Below are 21,249 nucleotides of genomic sequence, written 5' to 3' on the forward strand. Positions count from 1 at the left end.
TATATATATATATATATATATATATATATATATATATATATATATATAACATTTTTATTAGTAGTATTTTTACATATATCTTCTGTACATTAGAGTTAATACTATTTGGCTTATTCTGTACCTATTCCAGGGTAATTAGAAAATAAATTTATCCACAAGGATGCTCATTTCTTGTCATTCATTAAAAATCTGTCTAATCTGTATTTTACTTTTACTGGGAGCTTTATTTTTGGAAATCTGCAGCCAAAAATATGAATGATAGGCACGTCGACAACCTTTATTTTTTTTTTACCGCCAGGGCACGATTGGAATTGATTCAGAATCCAGATTAGAGGCCTTGAGAAAAACAAGGTCTTGAATAGGCTTTTCTTTAGGTTGTGCTGAGACTTGTAGTCCCCGGATGACTTGCTTCCTCTTCTTGGGTATAAGAGCAGGTGGTATGAGAAGAAAAGCTACAGCCACGCGACGTAGATAACTGCTGCGGCATGACGGGGACATGTCTGCGTTGCCACCAGCAATTAGCAGGTCCAGTTTTTACCCTGCAATTTTCTGTTATTATATGCAATTTAAATATTCAAACTTTCTCTGACGACCTCGGCCTATTATGTTTTATTATAGATTCAGATCAAGGGAATAACCTTTAACTTCAGAGACAAGTGAGGGAAATTTACAAGTACATGTCTGCTGTATCCCGGTGTTATATAAATCCCCGCGGAGCCGATCACTTTTCTATAATGCCACTCGGAAACAATATATGTATATTACTTCTTGTTGGTACTGTGCCGCTAATGAGTCCCCTTTGTATTAGATAACCTATATAATACTGCCTCGTGTCAATTATCTCCACACAGCTAAATGTACATTGCATTTAAAGAAGATTTACAGCGTTTGGAAACATGTCCTGGCTTTAAGGAGCCCAGGAACAGACTTGAGACTGTCCACAGAGGAGATGTGTAATACGCACTTAGTTATAGTCCATTTTGGTGACATTTTATAGCACACTGGTTTATTTCTTGCTTATTGATGACAGAAATCTGTGTATGATGTCATAGCTAATAATGAATCAGGTGTCATGTCATTGGGTTAATTAAAATCAACTTGAGTCCTCTTGATCAAGAGTTTCTGCAGCAGTTGGAGTGTATGCAATACACACCTTCCAAATTATTTGTGTGGGTGACAACATCGTAGTACATCCATTAGCTTCACAAAAAGATCCCAGCTATTGCAGAATCTCATAACATACATTGTGCCTAGTGCAGATCCTCATAACACACATGCTGCCTACTATAGACCCTCATAATATAATAATAATAATCTTTATTTTTTATATAGCGCAAACATATTCTGCAGCGCTTTACAGACATTATCATCGCTGTCCCCAATGGGGCTCACAATCGAAATTCCCTATCGGTATGTCTTTGGAATACATCCTGTCTACTATACAATGTCATAATATAGATCCTGCCTACTATATAGTATCAGAATATACATCCTGCCTGCCATGGAACCTCATAACATACATCATGCTTAGTGCACAACCTCATAATATACATCCCACCTAGGGCTGAACCTCATAATACACATCCTGCCTAGTGCAGAACCTCATAATACACATCCTGCCTAGTTCTGAACCTCATAATATAGATCCTGCCTACTATACAGTATCAGAATATATGTCCTGCCTACCATGGAACCTCGTAATATAGATCCTTCCTACTATAAAGTATTAGAATATACATCCTGCCTGCCATGGAACCTCATAACATACATCATGCTTAGTGCACAACCTCATAATATACATCCCACCTAGTGCTGAACCTCATAATACACATCCTGCCTAGTGCTGAACCTCATAATACACATCCTGCCTAGTGCTGAACCTCATAATACACATCCTGCCTAGTGCAGAACCTCATAATACACATTCTGCCTAGTGCTTAACCTCATAATACACATCCTGCCTAGTGCAGAACCTCATAATACACATCCTGCCTAGTTCTGAACCTCATAATATAGATCCTACCTACTATACAATATCAGAATATACATCCTGCCTGCCATGGAACCTCATAACATACATCCTGCTTAGTGCACAACCTCATAATATACATCCCACCTAGTGCTGAACCTCATAATACACATCCCGCCTAGTGCTGAACCTCATAATACACATCCCGCCTAGTGCAGAACCTCATAATACGCATCCTGCCCAGTGCAGAACCTCAAAATACGCATCCTGCCTAGTGCTGAACCTCATAATACACATCCTGCCTAGTGCTGAACTTCATAATACACATCCTGCCTAGTGCAGAACCTCATAATACACATCCTGCCTAGTGCTGAACCTCATAATACACATCCTGCCTAGTGCAGAACCTCATAATACGCATCCTGCCTAGAGCAGAACCTCATAACACGCATCCTGCCTAGTGCAGAACCTCATAACACGCATCCTGCCTAGTGCAGAACCTCATAATACGCATCCTGCCTAGTGCTGAACCTCATAATACACATCCTGCCTAGTGCTGAACCTCATAATACACATCCTGCCTAGTGCAGAACCTCATAATACACATCCTGCCTAGTGCAGAACCTCATAATACACATCCTGCCTAGTGCAGAACCTCATAATACACATCCTACCTAGTGCTGAACCTCATAATATACATCCTGCCTAGTGCAGAACCTCATAATACACATCCTACCTAGTGCTGAACCTCATAATATACATCCTGCCTAGTGCAAACCTCATGATATACGTCCTGCCTAGTGCTGAACCTCATAATACGCATCCTGCCTAGTGCAGTACCTCATAATATACATCCTGCCTAGTGCAGAACCTCATAATACGCATCCTGCCTAGTGCTGAACCTCATAATACGCATCCTGCCTAGTGCAGAACCTCATAATACACATCCTGCCTAGTGCAGAACCTCATAATACACATCCTGCCTAGTGTAGAACCTCATAATACACATCCTGCCTAGTGCAGGACCTCCTAATACACATCCTGCCTAGTGCAGGACCTCATAATACACATCCTGCCTAGTGCAGAACCTCATAATACACATCCTACCTAGTGCTGAACCTCATAATATACATCCTGCCTAGTGCAGAACCTCATAATACACATCCTACCTAGTGCTGAACCTCATAATATACATCCTGCCTAGTGTAAACCTCATGATATACGTCCTGCCTAGTGCTGAACCTCAGAATACGCATCCTGCCTAGTGCAGTACCTCATAATATGCATTCTGCCTAGTGCAGTACCTCATAATATGCATCCCGCCTAGTGCAGTACCTCATGATATACATCCTGCCTAGTGCAAACCTCATAATACACATCCTGCCTAGTGCTTAACCTCATGTTATACATCCTACCTAGTGCTGAACCTCATCATATACATCCTGCCTATAAAGTGATAAAGCATTGGCTGTGTATTTTGAAGTTCTGCAGCAGCAGGCTTGTGTATTTGGAGGCATGAGAATTCCATGAAAGATCACTTTAAATTTAAAACATTACAATGTACACACATTGGTCATTTACAGCAATGGTCCATCTTTCTGGGAAAATAGAATTTGTCTTGGTTCCATGTACCCTGCCAAGGTCCTATTTGCTTATTATGTGAGAAAGGCAATGTTACATATCTGCCACAGAGCGCTACCCCTGTTATTAGCCTTGAAATTGCTTCTATTGAACCCACTGCATCTTTCTACGTTGTACCTGATGTCCTTTCATGACACGAACCGTAGAAATCAAGGCTGTAGACCTGTTCTGCATGTTTTAGAGAAAAGAGACAAAAGATCCGTGCATAGATACATCCATTCAGCAGGGTGACAGGGATCAGGCATTGAAAGGACGAAGGCATGCTCTCGCAGTCATTGTTTTAGAGACATTGCAACCTCTCTGCAGCTGTCATTCTCCCTCCCCCACAAATTTTTTTTATTATTATTCAAACCAGATTTGTCCTCCTCTCCAAGCCTTTATTAGAAGAACCACAAACCATAATGGACTTGGGACGCTGCATCATTTTCCTTCTCATCTTGTGATCCAGTGATCCTGCTACCCTCCTCCAAACTTGATGCCCTACTGATTACTCCTAGTCTTTGTAGGTCCATCCTCATTCTAGCTTTTGATAACCTACAGATCACGAAAAGCAGGTTTATACCAGCTCCCTATAAATATACTTATTTTTTTGGGTGCACTGAATAAGCGCTTACCGTAAGTCATGCACTGTCAGACATCCAAATTAGTCAACTGTGCTTCAGAAATGTTTTGGCAGTGTCCGTGCACTAGGTTTTTATGGATTTTATGGCTATGACTGAATAAAGAAGTTTTTCATCTTGAGTACGGGATAACTCCCCCTACAGATCACTCCCCATCTTTGTAGGTCCACACTCATCCTAACGTTTGATACCCTACAGATCACTCAGTCTTCATAGGTCCATCTTCATCCAAACTTTTGATACTCTACAGATCACTATTAGTCATTATATGTCTATCTTTCATTATACTGCAGATTATTCCTTGTCTTTGTCGGTCCATCCTCATCCTTACTTTCAATACCCTAAAGCTCACTCCTCTCCTTGTCTTTGCTTGTTCTCATCGAATCTTTTGATACCCTACAGATCATTCCCAGTGTTTGGATGAGAATGGACGTACAATCTATTGATACCCTTCAGATCACTCCTAGTCTTTATACATCTATCCTCATCCAATCTTTCAATGCCCGACAGATCATTCCCAGTCTGTGTAGGTCCATCTTCATCCAATTTTTTGATAAGCTACAGATCACTCCCAGTCTTTTTAGGTCCATTCTTTACCAATCTTTCAATACCCTACAAATCACACAGTCTTTGTACGTCCATTCGCATCCATTCTTTCAATAACCTACAGCTCACCCCCAGTCTTTGAAAGTCCATTCTCTTCCAATCTTTCAATACCGTACAGATAACTCCCAGCTTTTGAAGCGAATGCCATAAAAGACATCATCACAGAAGTTCTTCATAAACTTCATAAACATGCGATGACAACCAAACCAGTGGTGGCTAAACCACACGCTCTTCAAAAATAGCTTCAAAATAGGTTACACTCTATAATTTACAATTGCATAGAAATTCAGTCACAGTTTCTCATAGATGTTACTACTAAGGGTGTGAAACCAAAATGCCCTGAATACATCCTATGGTTAGATGATTCCACCAATACTTGAACACAAATGCGGCAGGACTCTAACGAGAGACAATTGTGCGTGATTTCCTACGGGTAGCAATGTACAAACTGTTTGGTACATACTCATAAACTATATTCTAACAAACTCATGTATTTTGCTGTATTTGATGAATCACAGAAACAAAAAAGGCCAGGACAGAAAATATTCCTCCCATCTCGCTCAACCATCTATCAGTTCTATCAATCACATTTAATGGCTCCACAATTCCTCCAGTCTAAAAGTCTCCTGCATCTCGGAAACCTATGATTCTGACCTGTCTTTCAAATCCCACATCCAGGACATTATCACCACCCACTGCCTCCAGTTAAAAACTTTTTTTGTACCGGTGCTTTTCCCAACCTTAAGTCAACAAAAACGGTAGTGCATGTCTTTGTCATCTTTGACTTAGACTTAACGCTGATGCCCAGCTAATCTACCTCTTCCCTTGTTCCTTCCTCAAAAGTGACTTTGTCTGTAATCTATGATTTAATTTCCTTCTACCTCCCCACATGGAATCTCCAGTCCACAACCTATATCCTACAAATATCTCAGACCTAACCTTCTGCTACCTGCCCAAACATAATCTTCTGTCCACAACCAGTTCTCTCAATACATCTCTGACCTAATCTTCTACCTCCCCAAACACAATCTGTACACAGCCTGTCCTCTCCATACATCTCTGAACTAATCTGCTATCTCTCCAAGCATAATCTGTCCACAAGCAGTTCTCTCAATAGGTCTCTGACCTAATCTTCTACCTCTCCAAACACAATCCATACATCTCTGACCTAATCCTCTATTACTGTACCTCCACAGACATACTCTGTTCACAACCTGTCCTCTTCATACATTTGACCTAATCTTCTGCTACCTTCCCAAACATAATCTGTACAATCTATACAGAGTGTCCTCTCCATACATCTCTGAACTAATCTTCCACCACCTCTCCAAACATAATCTTCTGTCCACAACCTGTCCTCTCCATACATTTCTGACCTAATCTTCTGCAAAAACTCCAAAAATAATCTGTCAATAAACAGTTCTCTCCATACATCTCTAACCTAATCTTTTGCTACCTCCTCAAACATAATCACCTGTCCACTCATACATCTCTCACCTAAACTTTAGCTACCTCATTATAATAATAAGTAAAATCTTACAGTAGTTGTAGGATGACCTCAGTTGCGTGTCTTGGTGATAAGTAGATCTATTGGCGTGAATTTGCTTGGTGTTTTTTGGTAATATCTACTGTAGCTGCTTTCATATATTCATGTGACATTTCTTTAGCTTGTATTTGGACTGTCCTGCTATTGTATAGAACAATGCCAAATCTTCACAGGGTGTGTAGTAAAAATTAGCTCCCTTTCCTAATTCCACCCCCCTTTTGATGGTTATATATGACTTTCTGAACTAGAGCTTGTAAATCTCCAAGCTTGGCCTTAGTCTACATTCACTTGTTGCGGCCACGTTGCGTTATTTTGCCAAATCATTTGTTGCAGCAAATTTTTGAAAATCATGGCAAAACTATGTGTTTTTGCTGTCGTTGCGTTAAAACATAACTACATCGTGACCGCAAGGGTGTAAACTAATTTCCGCACCATTAGCACAGCATTTCTTTTTTCCTATTGATTTACATTGTACTGTTAATCACTTTACGGATCTGCAGGGTTTCTGCGCGGAAAAAAAACGCTGCGGATCCGCAGTAAATCAGCATTGTGTGCACATAGCCTAACAGTCACCTGGTGCTGCAGTGGAGAATCAGCACTGGACCCAGGGAAGTTGAGAAACTCCTTGTTTTTTTTCTTTTTTTTAAATGCTTGTTAATGCTGTAAGAATTATATGAATTATTATTTTTTTTTACCAAGTCTGGGGTTTATTTTTTATTATAAATAATAAGAAAATTAAATTATACATCTATTTAGTTCTTTCTAGCTTGTAGTCTTGTAGCTACTCATGTAGGTCTCATGAGTTATATGATCAGAAGACATCAGGTAAAAGAGGTCAAATTCTTCACAGCAAGTCCCAGCGTGTGATTGTGTGCAAACCTGCCATTTAAAACGACCAGTTCACTTGAATTAAATAGCCTCAGTAATCCAGGTTTACCTGAATAGAACTTGTCAAGTATACACAAGTTCTCTGTCTACTAAATGTTCAATGTGCTATAAAAAATGCAGACTCTCTGAGCAATGACCTCACCATAAAGCCTAATAAAACTCTAGAGGCACAGAAAATGTAACTGGGGGTTCCAAAAATCCAGCTTTTCCCGTCTCGACTTACATAAAGGTATTTGACAGTGTTCTTACAAGTCCTTGGGCGTCCAACAAGATCATGCAGGATGAGAATATTAGACTGACCTATCACTTGTACAGGAGGAGAGCTGGATTTTTTTGAGGCAGATCGAATAGAAATTTTACCTTTTAGTTTTCTAGGAATGAGTGGTATAATTGAAGCAATACAGATTTTTTTTATCCTTTGATAGACTATCAATAGAACATCCTAACTTTCCCACATTGCTTGGTCATCAACCTGTAAATGGTCAAGCAGTGTAGACTTTAGAAATCATAGACCACTCCTGGAACCAATGCAGCTAGTTTACTTGACCAAAAACAAGAACTTCTGTAAGCATAAGTGGAAAATATCCCAAAAAGATAGGTGGTAAGTGCCAATGTTCACAGAACTAGCCTTTAAAGGTGTTGTCCACTAATAGGACAATCTTTTGTCACTCTGAATGTTTGCCTCTGTTAAATTAAAAACACCTATACTCACCTCTTGTGTCAGCACTGTCCCAGCGGTGATGACACTCATATCCCCAGGGCTCACGAGGTTGTTATGTTACATGAGCCTTGTACCCAATCAATGCTGGCACCAGTGTCCCGCCTTCGGATGTATGGCCTCTCACTTCCTCTTCATTACTTATACATCCAAAAGTGGAGACAGCGACACTACTGCTGGGCGCAGGGCTCACCTGACGTAACAAGCTCACATGTTCCCCAGGAATGCAAGTGTCGGCATCACTGGAATAGCGCCAGCACGGGTGGCGAGTATAGGTATTTTTATTTTAAGGGGCAAACATTTAAAGTGCGAACGGGTTGTCCTAGTAGTGGACAACTTCCTTAAACTGGCCATACTCAAGTGGGCCAATCCTTTCTTTCTTGAAACATTTGCCGTCATGGATGAGTTGGAAAACCCATCGTATACAATCAACCGATCACTCCATTCACAACAGATTCTGCCAAAATGAGCATGGTCACTTTTACATAGACGATTTCCTTTTTGACAAACATTTCTCTATTGTTTCTTATCTTCTAAATTAATAGAAAAATTTCGAACAGTTGCCACATGTTCGGGTTTCCTTACACATTAGATAGCGATCGCCCATACATACGAATGCTCGTCTTGACTGAGTGCTTCTGTGCTCTCACTGAGAGAGCCGCTGCCTGACTTCTCTGGTGGCATATTTTCTCCAGAGACAAAAAGGGATCATCTGCTTAAATTTAACCATCATGTGTCGAGGAAGAATCGAAAGGCCACTCACATGCAAAGAATCGAACGATTCCGCTGATATCGGAGGATTCCGCTGACTTTAGTCTAATGTTTAACTAGATTACTTGGGAAGAACTCTCATATCTTCTAAATCATCCTAAACGCAAGGTCATTGTACCTATGGGTGATCTCATGTAAATCAAGCGATAAGTATAGATATTTAGTAACAGATAAGCCTTAATGTCGTACTCAACACAACTATACTGTTACAGCCTCCCATTTGTAGCATATTACAAAATCAATACCAACACGTTTCGGTGAAGTATTTTGAAGAACTTATTGATTAGGTATTGTTTTTCTACACACTTATTCATTAGCCTGCCATGCTGTTATAATAGTGTATTACAAGTATATTAGCAAATATTCATTACTGTGTTGTATATTGAGCCGCAGACTGTAAATTTGTACAGAGGCGAATAAGCCGAGTGTTCCAGGACATTAATTACGTGTCGCGATTGAGAAATGTTTAGAAGTTTGTATGGAAAGGTAGAAAATGTAAGACAAATATTGAAACTTTTATTTATAAATGTCATTTTTAATAAAAAAAAAAAATATAGACTTCATAATTTCAATGTTTTTTTCTCTTTTCTTTTTAGGTAAAGATGAGCCTTCAAGCTATATTTGCACAACATGTAAGCAGCCTTTCAACAGCGCCTGGTTTCTGCTTCAACATGCTCAAAACACACATGGATTTCGCATCTATCTGGAGACAAGTCCAACGAGCAGTTCCCTTACTCCCCGAATCACTATCCCTCCTCCTCTGGGACCGGAGACTGTTGCACCATCCCCCCTGATGAACTTTCTTGGAGACAGTAATCCCTTTAATCTTTTGCGAATGACTGGACCCATCCTACGTGATCATCCAGGCTTTGCTGATGCTCGGCTCCCAAACACGCCACCACTCTTCAGCCCACCCCCTCGCCATCATCTGGACCCGCACCGCCTTAGTGCCGAAGAAATGGGGTTAGTTGCCCAGCATCCCAGTGCCTTTGACAGAGTAATGCGTTTAAATCCAATGGCAATTGAATCTCCAGCAATGGATTTTTCTCGAAGGCTACGAGAACTGGCAGGAAATAACTCCACTCCTCCTCCGGTATCTCCGAACCGTGGCAATCCTATGCATCGCCTGCTAAATCCCTTCCAGCCAAGTCCTAAATCCCCTTTTATGAGTACACCACCATTGCCACCTATGCCCCCAAGCAGTACAACACCACCACAAACCCAGGCCAAGAGTAAATCCTGCGAGTTCTGCGGGAAGACTTTTAAGTTCCAGAGCAATCTTATAGTGCACCGTCGTAGTCACACGGGGGAAAAACCTTACAAGTGTCAATTGTGTGACCACGCTTGTTCGCAGGCAAGCAAATTAAAACGCCACATGAAAACGCATATGCACAAAGCTGGCTCAATGACTGGCAGGTCAGATGATGGACTATCAAATACAAGTTCGCCAGAGCCAGGCACTAGCGAGTTAACGGGAGAAGGTGGGAAATCCAACGAGACAGATTTTAGAAATGAAAGTGACCCTTCCTTAGGCCATGACAATGAAGAAGAAGAAGAAGAGGAAGAAGAAGAGGAGGAGGAACTGGAGAATGAGAGCAGACCAGAATCCAGTTTTAGCATGGACTCAGAAATGAGTCGTAATCGTGAAAACGGTGCAAAGTTAATGCATGATGAGAAGTCCCTAGTCTTAGGTAAAGTGATGGAAAACGTAAACTTGGCAAGCATGCAGCAATATAATGACATGCTCAATGACAAACAAAAGAGAAGTCACTTCATGAAACGCTCTTCTGATCCACGAGACCTTTGTCGGAGAATTCCAGGTGACGAAGATGTGGTAGAGAGAGAGATCATTCGAAACGAAGAAGGGACTATCAATGGTAGAAATTTTGGCTCAGGTGAACCCTTTCCAGGCTTACTCCCTCGAAAACCAATGCCCATCTCTGGCAGTGGTCTCAATAACTCATCGAAAAGGATAAAAATTGAGAAAGACTTGGACTTACCACCAGCAACGATAATCCCTTCAGAAAACGTTTACTCACAGTGGCTGGTTGGATATGCAGCATCACGGCACTTCATGAAGGATCCATTTCTTGGATTCACAGACTCTAGACAATCCCCTTTTGCAACGTCTTCTGAACACTCTTCAGAAAACGGAAGCCTGCGGTTCTCCACTCCACCAGGTGATATGCTGGACGGGGGTCTCTCAGGGCGGAGTGGGACAGCGAGCGGGGGCAGCACCCCTCACATAGGTGGACCAGGCCCTGGCCGACCCAGCTCGAAAGAAGGGAGAAGGAGCGATACCTGCGAGTTCTGTGGCAAAGTATTTAAGAACTGCAGCAACCTCACAGTACACCGTCGGAGCCACACTGGGGAACGGCCTTACAAATGTGAGCTCTGCAACTATGCATGTGCACAGAGCAGCAAGCTGACGCGCCACATGAAAACACATGGCCAGATAGGTAAGGAGGTGTACCGCTGTGACATTTGCCAGATGCCCTTCAGCGTTTACAGCACCCTGGAAAAACATATGAAAAAGTGGCACGGAGAACACTTGCTGACAAATGACGTGAAAATTGAGCAGGCAGAAAGAAGCTAAGGCCCCCTATATGGGTTAATTCATTTAATTTGTACAGATTTAACTATTGCCAACTGAGAAAGCCGACCTTACTTGCCTCCTTAAACATAACTTAGCGTAAACATGTTAGGTGTCACAAAGTGGCACTTAAAATATATCCTGTGTCTGCAGTTCTTTAAACCTGAGGGTTGAATAAGGCAGTAACAATTGTGGAGCCTTTTAACTGTGCAATAATTTCTGTATTTATTTGGGTTTCATTTGTCTTTTTTTTCTTTTTTTGGCATGTGCAGGTATTTTTTTTTTGCTGTTTTTTTAAGTTCCTTTCTATATTTTTTATATTTTTTTTTTGTTATTGCGCATCTTTGTTTTTTTTTTTAAAAAACAACAAAAAGGAAAAACCCTCTTGTGCTGCGGGGACTGATAACTTGTTATAGGCAACAATCATTTTTCAGTCCCCTTCAGGACAAAAAAAAAGGGGGGTTAATCCCACCTCTCCCCCTCCTAACCCGTAGTAGTAGCCCCTCTCCTTCTCCCCTTCCATCCCTCCCGTTTCCCCTGTTGTCTTAGTGGAGAATTGTATTTTAAATTATCATTTTTGGGCTGCTACATTTCTGGAATTTAAGCTAAAACTTTTTGTAATTTCTTGCAAAGAAGCCATCAGCTATTTGATTTCATTTGTTACCGATTTTTTATGTTGTATGGCCATTCTAAGATGGGGTCAGGATTGTTATATTTACACAGCGGATTACAATCTTTTAAATATGTTTAGCACTTAATTTTTTATTTTTTTTTTAATTGCATGGTAGGATCTCATACGCAACAGTTAAAATGCAACCTAAAACCCAAGAAGTCTATATTTTAGGAATCTTGGGGGTAGACCTCAAAAAGACCACAAAAAAAAGTAAAAAAAAAAGAAAGAAATTTTTCAAAAACATAGTCCCAACTTTTAACATAAGTGGGAAATTTTGTCAGAGGCATATCTCGAAGAAGTGTCCCAGATTGATAATTGAGCAATCTGCTTCACGTACAAATTGTTTTTGCTGCTTTAAGTGGTCTGCAACCCCAGCTCGGTGGGCTTCGCGTTGCGAGTCACTCTTGGCCGGCAAATTTCAGAGAGATGCACGGTTATTCTTGAAATTCTGAACCCACCTGCAGCGTTTTGCAGGTCACCCAGTGCTGAAAGGCTGAAGGGTCATCATTGCAGTTCATTACCGTTATGTTATTGTAATATTGTGGACTATATATTTGAACTTGTTATTTATTCTAAATATTTGCTAAAATTCCGAATAATGACACCTGCCTTTAAGATCCTTTTTCCATTTTTGTTTTCTTTTTTTCTTTTGCGTGCATCAGGAGGACAGCAGAGATCAAAAGGTTACCCGTTTTAATTTTGTTGACCGCACTTTAAATCAAAAACAAAAAAAAACATACAAATACAAAAAAAAAAGCAAAAACTTGAGTTTTCCATGGCTTCTGAACAAGAAATTACAGCCTATTCTCCTACGCAACCTGATGGCGGGTTGAACTCTATAAGGGAACACCTGAGATTAAGTGCCAGCGTTGCTAAGCATGGCATTCACAATGCTGGCACTATAAAAAAAAAAAGAATATATATATAATTTATTGGACGGTTTGTCTACTGCCATTCGAATTTGTTGTGAGTGCCTTGAAAACTGATCTTCCTATGTGAGTCTCTTGAGACAAAATGCAAAACTTTTTTTTTTTTTGTGAAACGAAAAAAAAAAAAAAAAAGGACTTTTAACATAGTAATACAAGAAAAGTACATTTCTTTTTAAAAAAAAAACAAAAAAAGTCAAAAGCCACATTTACTTATTAAAAAAAAAAAATTTCTGGTTGACGATAGTGTGGACTCGATAATGCCATAAGACCCCAAATCTAACGAAGATGTTTACTCAGCACAAGTTTGAACCTTCTACCGGCTGATTTCTTATCAGTCAATGTTTCTTTTCAGGACGACGCTGCTTAGAAAATAAAAAATGGAAGCGAAAATTATTTACTGCTGAATTGAAAACGGAAAAAATGACGCAACTTACCGGTTATCGTTGAATGGGAAAAAAAACGACAAAAACAATTCAGGAACAACTGCTATATTTTTTGTTTTTGTTTTCTTTAAGTTCAATTTAGTGCACTCTGTCTTAAAATACGTTTACAGTATTCAATACGTACAAGGGTAAAAGAAAAAAAATAATTGTGTGTATGTGTGTTTGGACGATCATTTCTTTTCAAGGTTTGCTTAATAGGTTTTAAAAAAATAATGCCATAATGGCCATGTGTATATTGTTTATTTTTGAATTTTTTTTTTTTTTTTTTGGTGACGGGGTTTTAGTATATATTATATATATTAAAATTTCTTGATTACTGTAAAAGTGGACCAGTATTTGTAATAATGGAGAATGCCTGGGCATTTAAATAAAACCAGAAAAAAAAAATTTCCTTGAAAAAATGTTGCAGTAAAACAAAAAAAAAACTTTAATGGTGGGTCTATAACATTGTTCTTGTCACTGTAATTGTAAAGTCTGAGTTTTAGTACTTATTTTCCTGCCTTGGGTGTTTTTTTTTTTTTTTTTAATTATTATTATTATTATTATTTCGGAACTGTATAGAAACTTGTATTTGGGGATTAAAAGGTGATTGCTACACCATGTAGAAAAAGTAAGTAGAAAAAAAGTGCTTAATATTGTTATTGCTTTGCAGACAAAAAAAAAAAAATCACGTTTCTTAACTGTGCTTAATTTTATTCCCTTTCCTCTTGCCCCTCTTTCTCCTTTTTTTTTTCTTCTTTCTTCTGGAATGGATATTGATATTGATTGGTTCACATGATGTAGGCACTTGCTGTATTTTTACCGGAGCTTGTAATTTTTTAACTGTACGCTTGTCCTTTTAAAAGGATTAAATGTACCTTTTTGTTAGTGAATTTGAAAAAAAAAATAAATAAAAAAATTAAAAAAAAAACAAAACATGCTGCCATAATATATTTTTTTTAATTTGGCAGGATAAAATATTGAAAGAAAAAAAAACAAACAAAAAAAAAATACAAAATAAAATAAAAGCATTTGTAATTTAAAGTCCTACTGTACAGAAAAATTAAAAAAAGAAAAATTAGAAAGTTGTTTAACAGCTTTCGGGGTAATAAAAAAAAAAAAAAAACAACTTAAATATTTTGTTCACCGGTAAATATGAGTTGTACATTTTTTTTTTTTTTCATTATTAGCCTACAAAAGAAGTACTGTTCCTACAGGGATGAAACAATCTATAGGGTGCCTGGACCTTGTATCAAGGCCTTAGCAGGTATTGAATGAATGGTACTGATTACCAGTGTAAAATAATAGAATTTTTTTTGTATAAAAAAAAAATAAAAAAATTACAGGAACATTCCACAAACTGTAACCTGTGACGTTTTCTGGAAAAAAAACCTCTTATAGAGAGTTATGCTCCATCCTACATCCTATCCTTTCTCCCTATATGTTGTACTTAAGATAACTGAAACCAGTTAAAGGAGAACACAAAACCTACTGTATTATTATGCTATATGGTCCAGGCACAACCACGCCATCCCCCTGTCAGAACAGGACGTAACATGAACCCAGGTCTTGCCAGTCCATTAGCATCTGCTTTGCTTTTCAATCCTTTTTGTACATTCCATAAAACAAAATAAAAAAAATTCCTGAATGTTTGATGGGCTGAGATGAAATTCTGATTTTTCTTCTCCAAAATTCCCCAACACTAAAATTGGCATCTCGATTGTTTGTTTTTTCGTTTTTTATCCAAATTGCCCAATCAATTTGAATATCCCTGTAACATCACCAGCAAATGTGGACTCCCCTCCTTTTTTCCCCCAACATGGTACGTTCCACTTTTAATCTAAAGTCATAATTAAAAGCCAACAAGCACAAAAGTCAATTTTTTTTTCCGATAAATTTACTATCTCCATTTTTTCAAGCACAATTAGCAAGCTCTTTCGTACATTTTTCTGGCATCCCTTTAAGCGGTCAATAGCATTTCATCACAGCCCATGGTAAAAGAAAAAAAACAAAAAAAAGACAGTCCGCCAGTTTTGTGTATTGCCGGCAGCCTCATCATAATGGTGCTCTTTGTAATTTCCGAACTGCAAAGCAAAATTAAATGTTGGTTAAGTTGTTTGCATTTGTACGGCAAGGCGAAATATTTTTATTACCTTTTTCTATTATTGTATGAGCTTTTGTTGTTTTGGAGGTTTTTTGTCTTTTACTACAAGTTTGAAACTATTTATTATTGCTTGGTATTTGCGCTCTGTTTGAAAAACGAGCACTTTTTTTTTTTATTATGGATAAAATGTTGGGACGGCTAGAGGTCTTTTCAACATGGCTAGGTGAAATATTTATTGTTTCTTTATCTATCTGTACAAGAATATGGTCTTTCTTTAACCGTACTGTCTCATTGTTGAGTTCAGCATGTGTCAGCCATTTCATTTGTACGCTCGTTTGAAACAAAGCTTGTTCCAGTTTTCAAGTTATAAAAAAGAAAAATAAATTGGACATTAAACTTGACGAAATGATGCTTCTTCCTCTTCTCTTTTCTTCACCTTGCGAATTCGAAAAAAAAAGGATATTGTGTTTATCGTTGCCTCTTCGTCAATAAAGCAAAATGTGTGAATTTAAAAAAAAAAATCTGTATAAAACACAATTCAGTGAATCCTAGAGATGAGCGAATCGATTTGATGCAACATTAATTTGTGACACCTTTTTAGGAAAATCGATAAATTTGGCGAATCTGAACAATTTGCAATGGCCGCTGCTGTTTTACACGATGCAGAATATTGCGTCATCCAGAAAAGGCTCAGATGACGCTGGGTGGGCTTCCTAATAATTACATCACACCATTATAGTTTAGCCAATCAGATGGAACTATCATAGCCTGTATAAAAGCAGAAGCAGGGAATGGAGCAGCCATTTTTGGATGAATCTGGATAGTGAACAGCTTAGTCATAGTGATAAGGAGAGAAAGCCATAAAACACTGAATAAACTGCACAGATAGTGTATGACAATGCAGAAGTGAGGAACGGTTTACCCATAGTCTTAAAAGTCATTTTGATATCGTTAAGGCTTTGTTTGCATTAAAGAGCTCGAAAAGGATTGGATACAGTCCTTAGGAGACCTCCCAAGTATTATACATGTATTTTCAGGTCAATTGGAGTACTTGCAATTTTTTGAAAAATTGCCAAAGCTGTCGGATTGGAACTTCAAAACATTCACTCATCTCTACTCTTCATCAAAAAAGCAAAATAGATGAATAAAAAAAAATAAAGCAAAATGTAGAGACAGAAAATTTCTATAGTCCGGCATTAACTAAATCAAAAAGTTTCATCATCTAGATATCTGATTTCAAACCTGTCTGATCTCAAGACAAAAGACTTGATTTACAGTTACTGTCTTCACGCATTTTTGGGTCCTGTTTTTTATGCTGTATTTGACCAAAAAAAGGATCCAAAATAGAAAATTTAAAGGAAAGACTTACTGTTTATTTGCAAGGAAGAGAAATGCATTGAAATTGCATTAAAAAAAACAATCACGAAAAAATTACATTAAAAACTGCAACAAAAAGGCACAATATACTAACAATCCAGAAAATATAACTTAAAAACCCAAGGCCAGATTCATAGCAGTAGTTTTTGGTGCTGTTTTTGATTAAATTTTTTGTGCCTTTTTTAATGCTTTTTTGTAGTCAAAGACAGAAGTGAGCTTCACTGTTTTTTTTTTATGCCATTGCAGTTTTTTGTCCAAAGCTAGAAGTAGACTTTTGGCGTTTTTATACCAGTTTGCGACAGTTCCGACAAAATGGATGGTGATGTACAAGAGCCGGGACGACGTCAGTTCCAGCAACAGTGCCCGCGTGTCTTACACCAGAAATGTTATTCCAATCTTTGACCAGAGTAACGTTTCTGGCAATGTGCACAAAAGTGGATGCCAGTGATAAGATGTGACAAATTCATTAAGTGTTGCGTATCTCCGAAACTTTGAATTTGGCGCATCTTATTCCTGCATATCCCTCATTAAGCCTGACATACGAATAGCCAGTCTTGTGTGAAATCACTTGGGGGAAGGGATTTACACTTGCCGTCTGTCACATTTGGGGTCATTCTTGGTTTAGGTTCAAAAATAAAAAAAAAACTGCATAAAAAAAGTATCTAAGATTGCAACAAAATTTGCACCTGTTGGGTAATAGTAGCTGTGTATTTGATCTTTTCATTGTTTAGTGCACCTTTCGCTGCATTTTAATCTATTTTTTGGGTGCAAAAAATGCACCAAACATTGCATCAAATACTACAGAATTTATATAAAACATGTTTTTTATGTTGTTTTATCCAATTTCGGGATAGTTTTTGATACAGTTTTTCCTCGCCAAAGACAAGAGTACATCTAAGCCAAAAGTATAAAGCTTTCTTAACATAGAGGTCGATCCGTCAAGCAGTTTTTGCTTGAATTCTGCAGTAAAATTGCTTAAAATAGTGAAAAATTTTGACACAACTCAACACTGCCAAAAAGTGATGTGAATTTTGCCTTTTTTACGCCTTTCCTGATCAGCTCCACCAACCTTTTGAAAAGTTGTCAGAACTTGCATCTTTTTTTATTTTTCTTTAGCAAAAAAATCAAATTAAAAACTCTTATTTGTTTTGTACAAATAATTTTTTTCTGTCTGGCTTGAGGCTCTCTAGTCTTTGGCTTTGTTTGGTGCAGTTTTGGGGCATTTTTAGGCAGTTTTTAATGCTTTTTGTTTTAGGCAAAGTCAGGAATGGATTTGAAAGGGAAAAGCTATTGTAGTTCTTCTCTATTTTTGTGTTAGGTTCCAAAAAATGTGTCATACTTCTTTATGACTATCCAAAAATACCCCCAAAATTGATAAACAAAAAATGATCAAGTTCCATAAATGCCGGATTTCAGAAATTTTAATATAAGTGAAGACACGCAGAATGTTGTCAGAAAAATATATATATATCTTAACACAGCTGCTCAACTGTTGGAAAGAAATGTCACACGCCCTGACAAAGAATTGAGTTTGTCGAAGGGGAAAAAAAGGACGAGAAAAGTTAATTTCTAACTGCTAATTAAGTATGGTTTGGCGTCAGTGTCACTTTCATGGTGTGAATATATTCCGGACGAGTTTGGCTCAATGGCGTTAATCTGCTGACTACTTTAAACCGGAGAAAATCACTCTTGTCCCCGAACATGTCACGGTAGTACCAGCAGCTTCCAATCAACGGTGTGAAGAAATTTTGACTAAAAATGGCATTCTGGTTTTATGCAGGTCTTGGCATACTGGGGCAGATTTAGAATCAAAGAATGTTAGAGTTGGAAGGGACCTCCTGGGTCATCTGGTGCAACCCCCTGCTCAAAGCAGGATTCACTAAATCATCCCAGACAGATGTCTGTCCAGCCTCTGTTTGAAGACTTCCATTGAAGGAGAACTCACCACCTCTCGTGGCAGCCTGTTCCACTCATTGATCACCCTATAGAATCATAGAATGGTAGAGTTGGAAGGGACCTCCATTTGATTCGACATTTACTAATGTCATTGTGTATTTTAGGCAAGGAAGTCGGAAAATGCACTAAATCTATCAGAGCTGTGCATGCGGTGTCAAAGTTGGTGCACATTGGAATCTGCTTCTTTATGCCACCTCTTGGGTTAAACTCAGTAGACCATTGATTGCTTTATAAAAAAAAATGGCACACATCAGTAATAAATCTTCAGCATTTTCGGACTTTGCTAAAACTTTTGAAAAGTGCCTATCAAAATGTAGAGGTGTCTAAAAAAGAAAAAAGTGACTTATAGTATGTTTGCTATCAGCAGAAAATGACCTACTGTTTACATTAGGTCATGTTACGTGTATTTAAACTAAAATTTTGGTGATTTTGTTTTCATATTATAATCTTTAAAAGAAAAATAGTAATCTTGCAATATTAACAAAGACTACCATGGTTTTTTCAGACTCCTATTTCCTGTCCTTTCAGGAAGAGTTTTCACAAATGCTCCTCATCATCAGAGGCAGGAGTACAAAGACAGAAAACACCTGTATGCACAGCTGATAACACAGGATCCACCAATCACAATAGTCAAAGTTACAGCTCACCTCCTCATCTTCTTATGCAATGATAACTCCTCTATATGTATATATTAGATAATACAAAATCTACCGTTCACAATAGGTGATGTCACAGCTCACCTCTTCCTGGACAATGACTGATAACACCTCTATATACAGTAGATAACACAGGAGCCACCATTCACAATAGGTGATATCGCAGCTCACCCCCTCCTGTACAATGACTGATAATACCTCTGTATACAGATAACACAGGAGCCACCATTCACAATAGATGATGTCACAGCTCACCTCCTCCTGTACAATGACTGATAACACCTCTATATACAGTAGATAACACAGGATCCACTATTCACAATAGGTGATATCACAGCTCACCTCCTCCTCCTGGACAATGACTGATAACACCTCTATATACAGTAGATAACACAGGATCCACCATTCACAATAGGTGATGTCACAGCTCACCACCTCCTCCTGTACAATGACTGATAATACCTCTATATACAGTAGGTAACACAGGATCCACCATTCACAATAGGTGATGTCACAGCTTACCTCCTCCTGTACAATGACTGATAACACCTCTATATACAGTTGATAACAGAGGATCCACCATTCACAATAGGTGATGTCACAGCTCACCTCTTCCTCCTGAACAATGACTGATAACACCTTTCCATACAGTAGATATCAAAGGATCCACTATTTATAATAGGTGTTGTCACATATGACCCTTCTCCACCTCCCATCACTTTAAACCTTTGCACAGAAAATACAGGGTTGGGGTTTGACCATTGTGGCTCACATACATGTATTGTTTCCTGAAACAACAAGATGTTAGAGCCTGGCCCAAGTGGCCAGTGTGAAAATGACAATATTTCTATTTTTTTATTTTTAATACAGATATGTTCAATATTATAAAAATTTCCAAAAATATTTAAACTATACGTTTAACACAAAAGTCTGATTTAAGCATTAAGTCATTTTCTGATGATTCGCTTTAGTAGCTAGATTTCTGGCACCCTGGCCTTAATAATTCTGACCCACTCTGTCTGACGATACCACAAAAACTCCCAAACACTTTCTACATACGAGTGATTGATTCTTCCATTTGTGCGCAACGGATACCAAAATGACAAATTTTAGCCTTCATTTATTGAATGGAGTATGGGTCCAAATACAGGCTCCTATGTGATCTGAACACCTTACATTGGCCAGAGAATTTCTTATGTCATCTTTCAACGAGAAAAAAAGAATGACAAACTTTTGCCAACAGATGTGATGCACACACAAGCTTTGTCTGATTATGTAAGAACCATGTTTGGCCGCAATTGTCTACAACTTCATTGGCTATAAATGGGTTGTCCAATGAAAACACGTAATTGCCTATTTACAAGATAGGTAATAACGTGGATTAGTGGGGTCTGACCGCTCATACCTTCAGAATGGGGAACTTTTATCCCCATTGTGCAACCTGTGCTCCATTCAGCACTATGGTGCTGCTGAGCTCCTTGCTTGGCATTTCCAGCAGCTGCGCCATTTTGTAATGGAGATAAATGTTCCAATCTGCCGGGTGGGGCAGCTCCCAGCAGTGGGTCACCCACCAATCAGTAAGTTATCATCTATCCGTTGCATATTTTACTTGTTTTCACTGGACAACTAAAATAAGGTCTGGAATACTTGCATCAGGTGTTTGCCGATATATACTCTATATATTAAGGTACTTCTGCAGACGTGTATAGAGTATGTATTTACTATATATTCTGCACACATGTATAGAGTATGTATTCGCTATAGATTTTGCAGACATGTA

At 38.4% G+C, this 21,249-nt stretch overlaps 1 protein-coding gene across 5 annotated transcripts in view; it reads left to right on the forward strand.

Moving 5' to 3' along the window:
* The window catches only part of BCL11B (BCL11 transcription factor B), a 116,400-nt gene extending 102,638 nt beyond the window's left edge, over positions 1 to 13,762 (forward strand). For 2 of the 5 annotated variants that reach the window (XM_069735478.1, XM_069735471.1), the window contains exons 3-4: positions 9,356 to 11,218; positions 12,688 to 12,876. In XM_069735478.1, the coding sequence (XP_069591579.1) occupies positions 9,356 to 11,218; positions 12,688 to 12,722 (1,898 nt within the window). In that variant the 3' untranslated portion in view covers positions 12,723 to 12,876. Of the gene's footprint in view, positions 1 to 9,355; positions 12,228 to 12,687; positions 12,877 to 13,306 lie in introns of those variants that run through there. The other 3 variants (XM_069735465.1, XM_069735451.1, XM_069735458.1) reach the window with 2 other exon arrangements.
* Positions 13,763 to 21,249: the final 7,487 nt, after the last annotated feature.

This window comes from Ranitomeya imitator, chromosome 1 (genome assembly GCF_032444005.1).
Source record: "Ranitomeya imitator isolate aRanImi1 chromosome 1, aRanImi1.pri, whole genome shotgun sequence".
In the NCBI taxonomy this organism is placed as follows: Eukaryota; Metazoa; Chordata; class Amphibia; order Anura; family Dendrobatidae; genus Ranitomeya; species Ranitomeya imitator.